We start from the raw sequence: 17,500 nt of genomic DNA, 5'->3' as shown, positions 1-17,500 counted from the left end.
ATTATTGTTCTTTGTTAAACTAAGACTGAAAATGTTTCATGAAATCTTACTCTTACCTTCTAATAAAAAAAACACATCATTGTCAATTCCAAAGAACAGAATTCCATCGAATTTAAAATAGAATTAAATCATTTTTAGCCTGGATCTGCAAGGCACTACCTTCCTGCTTTAAAGTTATTGTGCTTAATGCAGATCTGTGTGTGTGTGTGTGTGTGTGTTTTCATGGTGCTTTCGAACCTTTTTTGTGTCTGTAGTTATTTTAAAGCCCAGCGTTGTTTGTGTTGTGTGTGGAGAGGCTGAATGGTGAATCAGACCTTCAGTGTGTGGTGGTTTCTCTGAGATTTACGCTCACACAGAGCACCACTGTTCCAGCTGTTCCAGATGCACAGCAGGGCCATGCGGTGAAGAGCTGCTGATTTTTTGGTCATATTTTAATTTTCATGTTGGCACACACACACACACACACACACATTTCCACATGATGCTGGACAGAGCTATTAATTATAAACAAAACAGAGCAAAGGTTCAACATCAGGAGAAGCAACAGAACATCCATTAATGAAAATGGACAGAATACAAGACAACTGCAACTGTTCCTTAGAGAAGGTCATTAAACACAACACAGTGACCAGGGATTAGTCTAAGAGGCACCCAGGAATCAAGAGAACTCTGAAGGAACCAGAAAGATCTACAGCTCAGTACACGTGTGTGAAAACTTCTCTCATGAGAACAAAGCTCAGAGTTCTGTCTTTGACCTTTGTGGCACAGAACACTATGTTTGTTGGAAACATCACTCATCACCCTGAGAACACCATCACCATCACCGCTTCGAAGCCGGCGAGACATGACGCTGAAGTGGGTGTGTCCTTACCTTTATCAAGTGGGTGTGTCCTGACCATTATCAAGTCCATATGAAACGCCTTCAGAGCAGGGATTTGATGTGTTGATGTCTTTCATTTCAATCTGCAGTAAAAGTGATGACGTGTTAAAATGTTCGACTGCAAACAATAATGTACAAAATGCTCTAGGACACGCCCCCCGAACAACCTGCACGTGCAAAGACGGGTTCAAGCGATTATCTAACAAAATGTAGAGTAAAGATTCAGACACAGGTGAACTGTATTTAATGTTGTGGCAGGTCATGAAAATTAGAGGTATATTCTGACCATAAGAGAAAGTTGATCAACTAAATAAAAAAAAAGTATCCCATTAATGCAGGGGGTCGTTATATTTCCTCTAAGCCCCGCGTTGCTCAGGGTCTGATCTGTTACACACCCAGTGATGATAAGGTGTGGAAAGGTGTTAGGGGCGGGGTTTAAAATTAAAGTCCCGCCTAACTGCATATAAGAAGTCCTCCGGTGCACGCGCGCGGACCAGCGGAGCTCGAGCGCGTCTGAGTGAAATATCGGTGTGAGTGAATCCGGACAGCTGTCTTGCAGCACACACACACACACACACACACAAAAGTCACAAAGTCTTCGCGTTGCATTCAGGTCAGTTTAATAACATCAGTTTGTTTTTGCATGGATGAAACATTGCTTTGATGTGAACCTCTCTGCGCATGCCGGACATGCACGAGTCAAGGCACGAGCTGTAAAAACATTAGTGAGTCGTGTCTGACTTCAAATCTGACTTCAGATGTTTGATAATAATAACCTTTAGCTCGGTGTTTTAATGGTTTGCATGTGAATGTATATTTTATTGCAAGTCACAGCCTTCTGAAACATTGCACGTGCGTGTGAGTAACGGCTCTCTGTTTCTGAAGCTGCACATAATAATAAACCATGCTCGTGCAAGAAATGCTGAAACTGCGTTTCTCCCTGAGACTAGAAAAAAAAAGAAATGTGTGTTTGTTCTCCTCGAACACTTCATGAGATCAATCTGATGAGTTTAAAAACCCAAGCTGAGAAGTGTGAAGTGTAAACACATCAGAAATTAGAACCAAAAAGCCATTTTATTCTCTTTCTCTGCACTCACAGGTGAAGAAGAGATTCTGCTGGTTTATTGTGTCTGTGGTTGTTATTTGGAAATGAAGTGGCGCTGGCTCAGCGGTCCTGTGCTGCTCCTCCTCTGCGTCCACTGCACTCGTGCTATGTTCATCCCCAACGCCACACACCTGGAGGCCATGATGGAGAAGTACATAGATAAGGAGGACTCGTGGTGGGAATCCAGACCAAGGGGCAAGAGGGCCATCTCGCACAGCGACATGCAGCTGATTCTGGACCTTCACAACAAGCTCAGGGGTCAGGTTTATCCTCCTGCATCCAACATGGAGTACATGGTGAGATCCATTAATAAGAGTAACACCACCCTGTCATCGTCATCTAAACACAGGGTCCGGTCAGAGCTGTAGGTCAATAGCAGCATTGTAGATGAGCTATAAATCTGTCCTCAGTGTTTGCATGAAGATTACACCTGTCCAAATCCGTGCATCAGTTCCTCACTGCTATAGCCGAGGTGAAAAGAATCTTGAACGATGGACAAGTTTGTGGTCGACTGCAAACAGTTCAGTTCAGCAGGAAGGCAGCAGCGCCATCGTTCCTTCACTGCCCCTTCACTGCCCCTTCACTCAAACCTCAGCTCTCCTGCTGCTGCTGCTGCTGGCCTCCAGCCAAAGCTCCTGTTTCTTCTTGTTTCTTCTTGTTTCTTTGAGAAGTCGTGGCCCTTCAGGAAATATCACACACTCTGGTTTTCAGAATGTTTTCAGCACTTTGCATTCCAGTGCAGTTGGAAAGTCATTAGTCAGTCCATCTTTCCTTAGATCAGTGAAACCATTAGTTGAAGTTCCAGAGATCTTCCAGATAGAAAACGTCCAGTTAGAAATCATTCAGTTAGAAATCTTCCATTTAAAAGTCCCCCAGTTTGAGATCTACTGATAAGATATCAGCCAATTAGAGAACATCCAAGTGGAAAACCTCCAGTTTGTAGTTATAGAGCTTCCAGTTGGAGGTCAGGAAGATCAGGATCAGTCAGATCTGTAAGTCAATGCCATCATTGTTGTTGAACCAGGTTGTGCTGAGAACCATCATATTTGGCTGTGGGATTATTAATGTTTCATTCCACTTTACCCCAACACCACCCTGTCATCGTCATCTAAACACAGGGTCCGGTCAGAGCTGTAGGTCAATAGCAGCATTGTAGATGAGCTATAAATCTCTCCTCAGTGTTTGCATGAAGATTACACCTGTCCAAATCCGTGCATCAGTTCCTCACTGCTATAGCCGAGGTGAAAAGAATCTTGAACGATGGACAAGTTTGTGGTCGACTGCAAACAGTTCAGTTCAGCAGGAAGGCAGCAGCGCCATCGTTCCTTCACTGCCCCTTCACTGCCCCTTCACTCAAACCTCAGCTCTCCTGCTGCTGCTGCTGGCCTCCAGCCAAAGCTCCTGTTTCTTCTCATTTCTTCTCCGTTCTTGGAGTAGTAGTGGACGTTCAGCAAATATCACACTGGTTCTCAGCAGGTTTGTCCAGCACAGTGCAGTTGGCCACAGTGGAGATAAATACTGCTCTTAGGTCAAAGGTCAAGAGTTCATGTTCAGAGTTCAAATTTTTTAGTTAAATATAGGGAAAGAATTTCATTATGTCTGACAGGTGCACTGTCCGTCACTGTGAAGCGTTTGTGCTTGTCAGTCTGGGTGAAGGAGGTGTGGCCTTTGTGCCTGAAGGAGGTGTGGCGTTTGTCTGTCAGTCTGGGTGAAGGAGGCGTGGCCTTTGTGCCAGTCACTCTTGGTGAAGGAGGCGTGGCCTTTATGCCTGAAGGAAGCATGGCCTTTGTGCCTGTCAGTCTGGGTGAAGGAGGCGTGTCCTTTGAGCCTGAAGGAGGTGTGGCCGTTGTGCCTGAAGGAGGCGTGGTGTTTGTGCCTATCAATCTGTATGAAAGAGGCGTGGCCTTGTTCTTTATTGCATTTAATAGGTTGTAAATCTTTATCAAATCATTGGCGTGTTCATGTGGCAGGTAGATTCTGCAGCAGAGTTGTGTTTGATATTTAATTTTATGGAGTTTCTAGAAATGTCCCTCAGCATTCATCACACCTCTGAACCAATGGCTTTGACAGACAGCTTCTCTATAAACTCATCAATTCTTTAATCTTCTGCACTGGTGACAAAATGTTCCCATAGAATGTGGTCATTGTCCTGGAGGCAGCTGGTGTGCAATAAATGGACTTATTAGTGAAAAATAACTGGACATGGCGACGTCACTTCCTGCAAAAATCATGCTGTCATGTACATTCTGGATTATAAGGGAAAAAGGATGAATGCTGGAGTTAAGGGACAATATTTTTGTCGATATTTGTGAAAGATTTCTGACGGTAAAGTGTGCAGTGGATTCAAACCTGCCTAGTTTCAGACATTTAAGAGCAGAATAAAAGAAAAGTAAATATCACATTTTTAAAATTAATTACACTTTTAAAAACCCCTCCCTCCCTCCCTCCGCTGTGTTTTCATTGTGTGTTTACACCGACGCCGGCCGGCTCTCGCAGCCACTCAGAGTCTAATCGGTTCATCTCCGGAGCCGAGCAGAACACTGTGGTTCTGTGTCTGGCCCCCCAAAGAGGAGAGCACAATAACCGACCCGCCGCCCCAAAGACTTCTGGGTAATTACTCTGAACAGGAAGCAGTGTAGGTCACCAAGGGTTCATGTTTCAGCTGCAGTGAACTCTAAAGTCAGGATTCAGTATTAATGAGGAATTACAGCAAGTGAGCTGAGGCAGGACGCCAGAATCGGGTAACAGAAGCTCGGAGCGAGAAATCAGACGAGCAGATCGCAGCAGCGCACTCGCATGGAGAACTGCATGCTTGTGGTGAACATAATCACAGGCCACCAGCCAACACTGCTACGTTTATGAAGGTTTATTGCTGGTGTACGACCATACAACTCACTTTCACCTATTTCTGGAATGTTCTGCTGACCAGAGGCAGTCCTGTCTCCTGACACTTTCCCTTATTCGTGTGAAGTTGTGCAGAACTTGTTTAATGCAATGTGGTTTACTGGAACGGGTAAAACACTGGATTTAAAGAATGGCCATTTTATAGGCATGCACATGGAACAAATTAACATCTACAATCGGCTTTAAGTGCACATTAGTACGTTTCAGGTAGACGAACGAAGCGGCATTGTGCACAGTTTACAAAGGAGAACGTCCGAGCCGCTACACACAGCTCTTTGTCCAAACACAGTGATGCACAAACACACGGTAGCTGCTAAGCCATGATCTGATCTCTATCAGAGAGGCATAGTGACCAAACAGCCATGAACTGACGCACAGGAGCAAGAAAGTACAACAATAGGACCTCACTATTCCATGTGGAAGTCACCAAAACTTCAATTATGCTCACATTAAAGTTCTATAAATAATCAGCTTGTTGAATTAAGACAAATAGAAATGTGTGTATATGTGGTCTCAGGTGTGGGACACTGAACTGGAGCGCAGTGCAGAGGATTGGTCTTACTCCTGTCTGTGGCAGCACGGCCCGTCTCACCTGCTCACACAGATCGGACAGAACCTGGGTGTGCACTGGGGCAGGTGAGCTTCAGCTCTGGCGTACAGCACTCTATCTTCTTTTACCATAATGATCTTCAACATCGGACATTGTAGTACAGTATTCCTGTAGTGTTGACCGATGCGTTACATAAAACATATTATTATGGTGTAGTGTAGTAGAATGCAGTATCAAATGTAGTACAGTGTAGGATTAGCGGTCAAGGATTCTTCATAATAGAGTATAGCACTGTTTCACTGGTACAGCGTGTTAGACTGGAGTACAGAATAGAACGAGTTCATATGGTGCAGCAGAGTATTGTACCCAATGATATCAGTAGTGTAGTACAGTACAATGTAGTATAGTGTAGTGTAGTACTGTGCTGTATATGACTGTGGAGTGTAGTACAGTATAGTTCTGTACAGTAGAGTACTGTGGAGTATAGTACAGTATAGTAGAGTACTGTGGAGTATAGTACAGTATAGTTCTGTACAGTAGAGTACTGTGGAGTATAGTACAGTATAGTAGAGTACTGTGGAGTATAGTGTAGTATAGTTCTGTACAGTAGAGTACTGTGGAGTATAGTAGAGTACTGTGGAGTATAGTACAGTATAGTTCTGTACAGTAGAGTACTGTGGAGTATAGTACAGTATAGTAGAGTACTGTGGAGTATAGTACAGTATAGTTCTGTACAGTAGAGTACTGTGGAGTATAGTACAGTATAGTAGAGTACTGTGGAGTATAGTACAGTATAGTTCTGTACAGTAGAGTACTGTGGAGTATAGTAGAGTACTGTGGAGTATAGTACAGTATAGTTCTGTACAGTAGAGTACTGTGGAGTATAGTACAGTATAGTTCTGTACAGTAGAGTACTGTGGAGTATAGTAGAGTACTGTGGAGTATAGTACAGTATAGTTCTGTACAGTAGAGTACTGTGGAGTATAGTACAGTATAGTTCTGTATAGTAGAGTACTGTGGAGTATAGTACAGTATAGTTCTGTACAGTAGAGTACTGTGGAGTATAGTACAGTATAGTTCTGTATAGTAGAGTACTGTGGAGTATAGTACAGTATAGTTCTGTACAGTAGAGTACTGTGGAGTATAGTACAGTATAGTTCTGTATAGTAGAGTACTGTGGAGTATAGTACAGTATAGTTCTGTATAGTAGAGTACTGTGGAGTATAGTACAGTATAGTTCTGTACAGTAGAGTACTGTGGAGTATAGTACAGTATAGTAGAGTACTGTGGGGTACAGTATAGTAGAGTACTGTGGATTATAGTACAGTATAGTAGAGTACTGTGGGGTACAGTATAGTAGAGTACTGTGGAGTATAGTACAGTATAGTAGAGTACTGTGGGGTACAGTATAGTAGAGTACTGTGGAGTATAGTACAGTATAGTAGAGTACTGTGGGGTACAGTATAGTAGAGTACTGTGGAGTATAGTACAGTATAGTAGAGTACTGTGGGGTACAGTATAGTAGAGTACTGTGGAGTATAGTACAGTATAGTTCTGTACAGTAGAGTACTGTGGAGTATAGTACAGTATAGTTCTGTACAGTAGAGTACTGTGGAGTATAGTACAGTATAGTAGAGTACTGTGGGGTACAGTATAGTAGAGTACTGTGGAGTATAGTACAGTATAGTAGAGTACTGTGGGGTACAGTATAGTAGAGTACTGTGGAGTATAGTACAGTATAGTAGAGTACTGTGGGGTACAGTATAGTAGAGTACTGTGGAGTATAGTACAGTATAGTTCTGTACAGTAGAGTACTGTGGAGTATAGTACAGTATAGTAGAGTACTGTGGAGTATAGTACAGTATAGTAGAGTACTGTGGAGTATAGTACAGTATAGTAGAGTACTGTGGGGTACAGTATAGTAGAGTACTGTGGAGTATAGTACAGTATAGTTCTGTACAGTAGAGTACTGTGGAGTATAGTACAGTATAGTAGAGTACTGTGGAGTATAGTACAGTATAGTAGAGTACTGTGGAGTATAGTACAGTATAGTAGAGTACTGTGGAGTATAGTACAGTATAGTAGAGTACTGTGGGGTACAGTATAGTAGAGTACTGTGGAGTATAGTACAGTATAGTTCTGTACAGTAGAGTACTGTGGAGTATAGTACAGTATAGTAGAGTACTGTGGAGTATAGTACAGTATAGTAGAGTACTGTGGAGTATAGTACAGTATAGTAGAGTACTGTGGGGTACAGTATAGTAGAGTACTGTGGAGTATAGTACAGTATAGTAGAGTACTGTGGGGTACAGTATAGTAGAGTACTGTGGAGTATAGTACAGTATAGTAGAGTACTGTGGGGTACAGTATAGTAGAGTACTGTGGAGTATAGTACAGTATAGTTCTGTACAGTAGAGTACTGTGGAGTATAGTACAGTATAGTAGAGTACTGTGGAGTATAGTACAGTATAGTAGAGTACTGTGGAGTATAGTACAGTATAGTAGAGTACTGTGGGGTACAGTATAGTAGAGTACTGTGGAGTATAGTACAGTATAGTTCTGTACAGTAGAGTACTGTGGAGTATAGTACAGTATAGTTCTGTACAGTAGAGTACTGTGGAGTATAGTACAGTATAGTTCTGTATAGTAGAGTACTGTGGAGTATAGTACAGTATAGTTCTGTACAGTAGAGTACTGTGGAGTATAGTACAGTATAGTTCTGTATAGTAGAGTACTGTGGAGTATAGTACAGTATAGTTCTGTATAGTAGAGTACTGTGGAGTATAGTACAGTATAGTTCTGTACAGTAGAGTACTGTGGAGTATAGTACAGTATAGTAGAGTACTGTGGGGTACAGTATAGTAGAGTACTGTGGATTATAGTACAGTATAGTAGAGTACTGTGGGGTACAGTATAGTAGAGTACTGTGGAGTATAGTACAGTATAGTAGAGTACTGTGGGGTACAGTATAGTAGAGTACTGTGGATTATAGTACAGTATAGTAGAGTACTGTGGGGTACAGTATAGTAGAGTACTGTGGAGTATAGTACAGTATAGTAGAGTACTGTGGGGTACAGTATAGTAGAGTACTGTGGAGTATAGTACAGTATAGTAGAGTACTGTGGAGTATAGTACAGTATAGTTCTGTACAGTAGAGTACTGTGGAGTATAGTACAGTGTAGTTCTGTATAGTAGAGTACTGTGGAGTATAGTACAGTATAGTTCTGTATAGTAGAGTACTGTGGAGTATAGTACAGTATAGTTCTGTACAGTAGAGTACTGTGGAGTATAGTACAGTATAGTAGAGTACTGTGGGGTACAGTATAGTAGAGTACTGTGGATTATAGTACAGTATAGTAGAGTACTGTGGGGTACAGTATAGTAGAGTACTGTGGAGTATAGTACAGTATAGTAGAGTACTGTGGGGTACAGTATAGTAGAGTACTGTGGAGTATAGTACAGTATAGTAGAGTACTGTGGGGTACAGTATAGTAGAGTACTGTGGAGTATAGTACAGTATAGTAGAGTACTGTGGGGTACAGTATAGTAGAGTACTGTGGAGTATAGTACAGTATAGTTCTGTACAGTAGAGTACTGTGGAGTATAGTACAGTATAGTAGAGTACTGTGGAGTATAGTACAGTATAGTAGAGTACTGTGGAGTATAGTACAGTATAGTAGAGTACTGTGGGGTACAGTATAGTAGAGTACTGTGGAGTATAGTACAGTATAGTAGAGTACTGTGGGGTACAGTATAGTAGAGTACTGTGGAGTATAGTACAGTATAGTAGAGTACTGTGGGGTACAGTATAGTAGAGTACTGTGGAGTATAGTACAGTATAGTTCTGTACAGTAGAGTACTGTGGAGTATAGTACAGTATAGTAGAGTACTGTGGAGTATAGTACAGTATAGTAGAGTACTGTGGAGTATAGTACAGTATAGTAGAGTACTGTGGGGTACAGTATAGTAGAGTACTGTGGAGTATAGTACAGTATAGTTCTGTACAGTAGAGTACTGTGGAGTATAGTACAGTATAGTAGAGTACTGTGGAGTATAGTACAGTATAGTAGAGTACTGTGGAGTATAGTACAGTATAGTAGAGTACTGTGGAGTATAGTACAGTATAGTAGAGTACTGTGGGGTACAGTATAGTAGAGTACTGTGGAGTATAGTACAGTATAGTAGAGTACTGTGGGGTACAGTATAGTAGAGTACTGTGGAGTATAGTACAGTATAGTTCTGTACAGTAGAGTACTGTGGAGTATAGTACAGTATAGTAGAGTACTGTGGAGTATAGTACAGTATAGTAGAGTACTGTGGAGTATAGTACAGTATAGTAGAGTACTGTGGGGTACAGTATAGTAGAGTACTGTGGAGTATAGTACAGTATAGTAGAGTACTGTGGGGTACAGTATAGTAGAGTACTGTGGAGTATAGTACAGTATAGTTCTGTACAGTAGAGTACTGTGGAGTATAGTACAGTATAGTAGAGTACTGTGGAGTATAGTACAGTATAGTAGAGTACTGTGGAGTATAGTACAGTATAGTAGAGTACTGTGGGGTACAGTATAGTAGAGTACTGTGGAGTATAGTACAGTATAGTTCTGTACAGTAGAGTACTGTGGAGTATAGTACAGTATAGTTCTGTACAGTAGAGTACTGTGGAGTATAGTACAGTATAGTTCTGTATAGTAGAGTACTGTGGAGTATAGTACAGTATAGTTCTGTACAGTAGAGTACTGTGGAGTATAGTACAGTATAGTTCTGTATAGTAGAGTACTGTGGAGTATAGTACAGTATAGTTCTGTATAGTAGAGTACTGTGGAGTATAGTACAGTATAGTTCTGTACAGTAGAGTACTGTGGAGTATAGTACAGTATAGTAGAGTACTGTGGGGGTACAGTATAGTAGAGTACTGTGGATTATAGTACAGTATAGTAGAGTACTGTGGGGTACAGTATAGTAGAGTACTGTGGAGTATAGTACAGTATAGTAGAGTACTGTGGGGTACAGTATAGTAGAGTACTGTGGATTATAGTACAGTATAGTAGAGTACTGTGGGGTACAGTATAGTAGAGTACTGTGGAGTATAGTACAGTATAGTAGAGTACTGTGGGGTACAGTATAGTAGAGTACTGTGGAGTATAGTACAGTATAGTAGAGTACTGTGGAGTATAGTACAGTATAGTTCTGTACAGTAGAGTACTGTGGGGTACAGTATAGTAGAGTACTGTGGAGTATAGTACAGTATAGTTCTGTACAGTAGAGTACTGTGGAGTATAGTACAGTAGTACAGTAAAGGTATAATGTGTAATTGTATTTTCCTAGAGAACGACCTCCGACCTTTCACGTGCAGGCGTGGTATGATGAAGTTCAGCACTTCAGCTTCCCCTATCCACAGGAGTGTAACCCGTACTGTCCCTACAGGTGCTCCGGACCTGTCTGTACACACTACACACAGGTACACACACACTCTTCATTCTCTACACACCTGCTTCATGTTTAAACACAACACAAGGATTAACCACAGTGTGTATGATCTGAGGTGGAGAATCTTCTCTAAGAACTGTGGAGTACAGAAAGGAGTGTAGTCAGTGTGCATCATTTTCTCTTCAGTCTGCTTTTACAGTCTGATTAAATGTTGGTATAAAGTGTGTGATGAACGTTTTGGGTGTTTTCATATTTCACCAAATACACACCTTACTGTGTGTCTGCAGTTGGTTTGGGCCACCAGCAATAAAATTGGCTGCGCCATCAACGTGTGTTACAACATGAACGTGTGGGGAATGATCTGGGCCAAAGCCGTCTATCTCGTGTGTAATTACTCACCACCGTAAGTGACCGGCTCTGTGTGCGTTTAACTGACCATGGACTAGTCATGTAAAGAAACTGCGCTAATCACTCTTCCCTTCATTAACATGACATTAGCAATAACTATGAAATGCAGTGTTTGGTTTTGTTGTTGTTTACATGCTGTTGTGATGTTAGGGGGAACTGGTGGGGTCATGCGCCATATAAACACGGCCGGCCGTGCTCAGCGTGTCCGTCCAGCTATGGAGGAGGCTGCAGGGACAATCTCTGTTACAAAGGTCCACCTTCTGTTTGTTTAATACCTACTGTACTGTCACTGTTATAATTAGTGATAAATAATTATAAATGAATAATGTTGAATCAGCGTCCATTCTGTTAAATCACTTAAATAAGATTAGCTAATCTGGGTGTGAATGACCACTCAAATCTCACCTGCATTTGGGCCTGGGAGTCTTCTGACTTGTGATTTATATATTTAGATGATGGCAGTCGGAGATATTCTGCCCCCGAGCCGGAGGAGAATAACTACATTGAGGCGGAGCCATCGCACGGCCATTCATCTCCATCTGCTGACCGCTCACACACACCAACACAAGCACCAACACCACCACAGAACCAGGGTCTGGTCAGGAACAAGATCATAAGCACTGAGCAGATGTGTAAGAGCTTTTATCCACACACACACACACACACACACACACGAGTAGACGATCAGAGTGTCAAGACATTGTCACCGTAATGGTTTTGTAGCACGCAGTTCTAAGAAAATCCGAGTGGATGAGCTGAAGCGTTAAGCTGGAAAATGTGACACTTGTGTGTTATTGCATCATAGAATCTAGCAGCCAATCATGTTGCAGTATGCAAATGAACCTCTGCAGCCCTGATGAACAGGTGAAAAAGTAAAGACCATTGATTCAAATATGAACAAAGTGTTAATGGCAATGTGTGAACATCACACCCTTTAATGAGTTCCTGGTCATGTAAGCTCCGCCTACAACTGTACTACTGTGTTATTTCCTGTCAGTCAGGTGTACTCTTCCTGTTTTACAGCTCAGCAGGTGGACTGTGATGTAAAGTTACGGGATCGGTGTAAAGGAACTACCTGCAACAGGTAAATGCTTTACTGTCTCATCTTTATGTTGTGTTGCACATGAAGGTCGCTGTATTCTGTCATTTCTTATCCATGTAACTGATTGATTAACAGGTATGAATGTCCACCTGGGTGTTTATACCGCCACGGGAAAGTGATGGGCTCGGGATATTACGATGTGGTACGTGATTTAAACTACGCTCAGGTGTTTAATCTCACACACAGTCACATCTTCTAAATTAGAACAGTGATGAACAGGAAGTCAGACGGAGGAAATGAACGACAACAGCACTTTATATTTATTCCTGATTTAACACGGCAGGTTCAGCTCATCATCTTGTTAACTCATCTGCTTGTTAACTCACCAGCTTGTTAACTCACCAGCTCGTTAACTCACCAGCTCGTTAACTCACCAGCTCATGTTAACTCACCAGCTGGTTAACTCACCAGCTTGATAACTCATCAGCTTGTTAACTCATCTGCTGGTTAACTCTTCTTGTTAACTCACCAGCTTGTTAACTCACCAGCTTGTTAACTCACCAGCTGGTTAACTCACCAGCTTGATAACTCATCAGCTTGTTAACTCATCTGCTGGTTAACTCTTCTTGTTAACTCACCAGCTTGATAACTCATCAGCTTGTTAACTCATCAGCTTGTTAACTCATCAGCTGGTTAACTCTTCTTGTTAACTCACCAGCTTGTTAACTCATCAGCTGGTTAACTCACCAGCTGGTTAACTCACCAGCTTGTTAACTCACCAGCTTGATAACTCATCAGCTTGTTAACTCATCAGCTGGTTAACTCTTCTTGTTAACTCACCAGCTTGTTAACTCATCAGCTGGTTAACTCACCAGCTTGTTAACTCACCAGCTTGATAACTCATCAGCTTGTTAACTCATCAGCTGGTTAACTCTTCTTGTTAACTCACCAGCTTGTTAACTCATCAGCTGGTTAACTCACCAGCTTGTTAACTCATCAGCTGGTTAACTCACCAGCTTGATAACTCATCAGCTCGTTAACTCATCAGCTGGTTAACTCTTCTTGTTAACTCACCAGCTTGTTAACTCACCAGCTTGTTAACTCATCAGCTGGTTAACTCACCAGCTTGTTAACTCACCAGCTTGATAACTCATCAGCTCGTTAACTCATCTGCTTGCTAACTCACCAGCTCCTTAACTGAGAAATAAATACAGATCAGCTGCTAACACTTTTTAATTGTTTAATTGTTACATCATGAATATTACAAATATAGATATTAATGTCACAATATTTCACACACAATATTTTAAAGTGTATTGTGACATATTTTATCACATTAATGATATTAGCATGTTTTAGCCAGCTTTAGTTCGGTCTATCTTATCCTGCTCCATCAGTCTTATATCAGCAGCAGCTCACGCTAAACTCAGGTGATAGAAACCATAGAAACACAGGCAGTGTGTTAATAAAGCTTAATAAACTAGTTTATAAATCATGCCTCTGTTTTATTCAGCAATCCAGTATCTGTGGTGCTGCGTTACACGCCGGGGTCATAGACGATGATGGAGGCTGGCTGGACATCACCAGAGTGGGCAGAAGAACACGTTTCACCGAGTCATACCAGAATGGAGTTCAGACACAAGCGTGAGTCTCACAGCTGCACAACTCCATCTCACTGACTCACACTGACTCTCTGACTCACAGACTCACATTGGCTCACTGACTCAAACTGACTAACAGACTCCCTGAGTCACACTGAATCACAGTGACTCCCTGACTTACACTGACTTAAACTGAATCACACTGACTCACGGACTCACACTGACTCACTTTGACTCAGTGACTCACACTGATTCTCTGACTCACACTCTGATTCAAAGAGGAAAAGAACAGAGCTCTGACTTTTTTTCATCCGTTCCCTCTTCAGGAAAGAGCAGAGCGCTAACGCCTTCACTGTGCTCAAAGTTCCAGGTGAGTACACATGACATTAGCATAACTAATACACTTCATAACATCAGAACAGAAACTGTTATAGATATGATCTTTTCTTCTGCAGTGAAAGCGATATCCTGTGACATGACGGTGTCCGAGTATTGTCCTTTCAAAAAGCCAGTCACTCACTGTCCAAGGTTATTGCCATTATTTGACTTTCAGAGACACTACATGTGTGTATGATCTGATCCTCAGTACTGTGTGTGATTAGCGAGCTGTTCTCTTTTCCAGGTTGTATTGTCCTCGTAACTGTCTGGACAGCAGCCGCGGCCGTGTGATCGGGACCCGCTACTATGCGGATGTGAGTTCTGTACATAAGTACTCTGTAAATGTACATAAATGATACACAGGAACACATGAATCTAAATCAAACAGAAAATCAATGATTAATGTAGGGACACAGTCTGTAACCCCAACGCTAGCCCAGTAACGCTAGCCCAGTAATGCTAGCCTGGATTTGGAGAACCTAATTTAATAACCATGGTTAGAACCTCAGGAGCTATCAAAACAACTCTGGGACTCCTTTTAGCTAACTCCACTCAGGGTCTGGTGTGTCTCACTCTGCAGATCAGGAAGAAGAAGGAAATCATTTTATCATCACATGACTTACTCTGTGAAGATACTGTCTCTACATTAGTGTAACTCCAGTACTGAAACTCTCTCTCTCTCTCTCTCTCTCTCTCTCTCTCTGTCTTTTTCTCTCTTTCTGTCATTCTCTCTCTCTCTCTCTCTCTCTCTCTCTCTCAGAGCTCCAGTATCTGTCGGGCAGCGGTTCACGCCGGTGTGATACAGAATGACTCGGGTGGATATCTGGATGTAATGCCTGTAGATAAGAGACGAAGCTACAGAGGCTCACAGCAGAACAGAGTCACATCAGAGAGGTAACTTCTGCCGTATTACTGAGAAACCGCAAAGAAACCTAAAGCCCTCTGTCCAGGAGGTGGACAAAAAGTGCTGATACTGGCGACTCCTTCCATACATGCAATATAAACAACAGAACACTGATCCACCAATCAGAGTCCAGACCTCAGCAGCAGCTCTGTGGGACAGTGTGGTGTAACGTGCTCTTTAATGTCAGGGTTATGAAAAAAATCACAGTAATGCAGTGGACGAGTGCAACAGTGTGCCAGTGATGTCATGCTGGTCAGTTTGGGCAGTAAATCAGCTGATCTCATTTCATTTCATTTGTGGTTGAGTCGAGGTTTATAGATTTGAGAAGAATAAAAGGACCACCCAGAGTACGGGATTAGTGACTGCACTCATAAAACATGTAAATGATTGTGTGTGTGTGTGTGTGTGTGTGTGTGAGAAGCCAAATGAGCAGCCATTATTCTTCTTCCTCCCTCCAGCTTGCAGAATCCCACAGGAGGAAAAGCGTTCCGAGTTTTCGCGGTGATCTGAAGCCCCGTTCCAAGGACACATGCCACTGCGGAGCAGAACGGCCAACAATAACAGCGTCCCTCATGCTGAGCTAAAAAATCTCTCAACAGACATAAAAAAGACATTAACGCCAACCATATGGCTAATGGTGAAGCAGTGGACTTCAGCTCTGTGGACATCTTCTGTATAATATCATGTTGTGAACAATTCTTTCTCTCTAAATCTTTCTGCAGGAGGACACAGAGGCCAGGCCTTATTTTCTTCTGTCCCGTTTTCTTAGCATTAGCTAGATCGTTTTCCAGATTTTATCTTACGGTTCCTCGCCATTGCATTTAGCTGCAGCTAAAAGCCTGCTCTAGAACTTACCAGCAAACCTGACAAACCTTACAGATGATCAGTTTGTTGCTAGCAGTTTATACAGGGTTAGCACGTAACACGGTTAGCTTAATAATACTTGATAGTGTAACTAGCACTTAATATATCATTTAACCTAGTTTTAGCTGAACATGTATAGCTACTGGAAAAGGTAACAGCTAAACTGTTTGCTAAGTGTTTGTGCTATCTTAATATTCCAATTCTGCGTCTTCAGATAAAATGAATCTCTCAGTGATCTCAGATTGATTAAAAACAATTTCAAGTTAGCACATAAAAGATCCTGAAATTAGCATGACTGAGATTCAGAACAGTGTTAGCTCGGTGTTGTGTGTAGGTACATGGCTAAAGGTTAGCTCATAGCTTCTAAATCTGATCATGCTAATTCTGACAGAAATACCACTTCTGGACTGAAGAGCAGCTAATGCGTGTCTGAAACGTGTTCCTACATCCGGATCACGGGACAGGAAATGGACAGAAAATACGCCTGGCCTCTTTGGACTTCTGTACACTTCTGTTTTTTAAGTTCTTCTAACTATTTTTTTTTTTTTTTTTTAAATAAGGGTCTGTACATAATGGGATCGATTACATGCTGATGGGGTTGCCAGTTTATTAGGTACATCTACATTCTCTCTAGTTTCATCACGTAAAGGTCACTCTGTGTGTGTCTCACTGCTGTAGTGGGATAATAACATGTTTATTAGCTGCTTAGCCCCGCCCCTTTCGATCGATGAACACTGTGTAGACGTTGCCAATACATTTGTGCAAAGCATCAGTGAGTCTAGAGTGTAGGTGACCCTGATAAACAGGCAGCTCGGTGCTTATGAACCCTCTTAACCCTCGGAGTTGTTTTCCTTAACGAGGTTACGACTTTACGATGTTGATGAAGTTTCTATTTTTGTACTTTTTCGTATCGCTGCCGCAGTGGAGCTGGACCTGGCAGGCCAGGAAAAATCACCTAACACTCTGAAGAATATTCTGATCATTTCCCACAAGAAGAGAGAAGAGTGTGAAGAGGGGATAAGGGGGATGAGGGGATGTGACGCTGAAGTATTTATTATTCCTGCGTGTTGAATAAAGCCATGCTGTCAGTGGGCATGTGCAGATATTTCAGTTTTTATCCCACAGTACAGTAATAACACTAATACTACACTAATAACACATTATTACTGCACATTATATACATTATATTCATAAACACACACACACAACACAGTATCATGAGGATGAATATATATATACATATATATATATATATATATATATATATATATATATATATATATATATATATATATATATATATATATACATATATATATATATATACATATATATATATACATATATATATATATACATATATATACATATACATATACATATATATATATATACATATATAAGTATATACATATATATACATATATATACACA

The 17,500-nt window shown here is 41.5% G+C and overlaps 1 protein-coding gene across 1 annotated transcript; it reads left to right on the top strand.

Annotated features, from left to right (window-relative positions):
- The first annotated feature begins 1,352 nt into the window (after positions 1-1,352).
- crispld1b (cysteine-rich secretory protein LCCL domain containing 1b) lies at positions 1,353-17,286 on the top strand. Its single transcript, XM_058417952.1, has 15 exons — positions 1,353-1,493; positions 1,980-2,281; positions 5,407-5,525; positions 10,768-10,900; positions 11,157-11,272; positions 11,428-11,528; positions 11,730-11,909; positions 12,301-12,361; positions 12,455-12,521; positions 13,833-13,963; positions 14,247-14,290; positions 14,376-14,448; positions 14,543-14,612; positions 15,059-15,192; positions 15,661-17,286. The coding sequence occupies exons 2-15, from the start codon at positions 2,030-2,032 to the stop codon at positions 15,710-15,712; spliced, it is 1,533 nt and encodes a 510-aa protein (XP_058273935.1). The 5' UTR covers positions 1,353-1,493; positions 1,980-2,029; the 3' UTR covers positions 15,713-17,286.
- Positions 17,287-17,500: the final 214 nt, after the last annotated feature.

The sequence above is a fragment of the Hemibagrus wyckioides genome, linkage group LG20 (assembly GCF_019097595.1).
Source record: "Hemibagrus wyckioides isolate EC202008001 linkage group LG20, SWU_Hwy_1.0, whole genome shotgun sequence".
In the NCBI taxonomy this organism is placed as follows: domain Eukaryota; kingdom Metazoa; phylum Chordata; class Actinopteri; order Siluriformes; family Bagridae; genus Hemibagrus; species Hemibagrus wyckioides.
The sequence above is the reverse complement of the archived record's forward strand: the minus strand, read 5'-3'. Positions and strand labels throughout refer to the sequence as shown.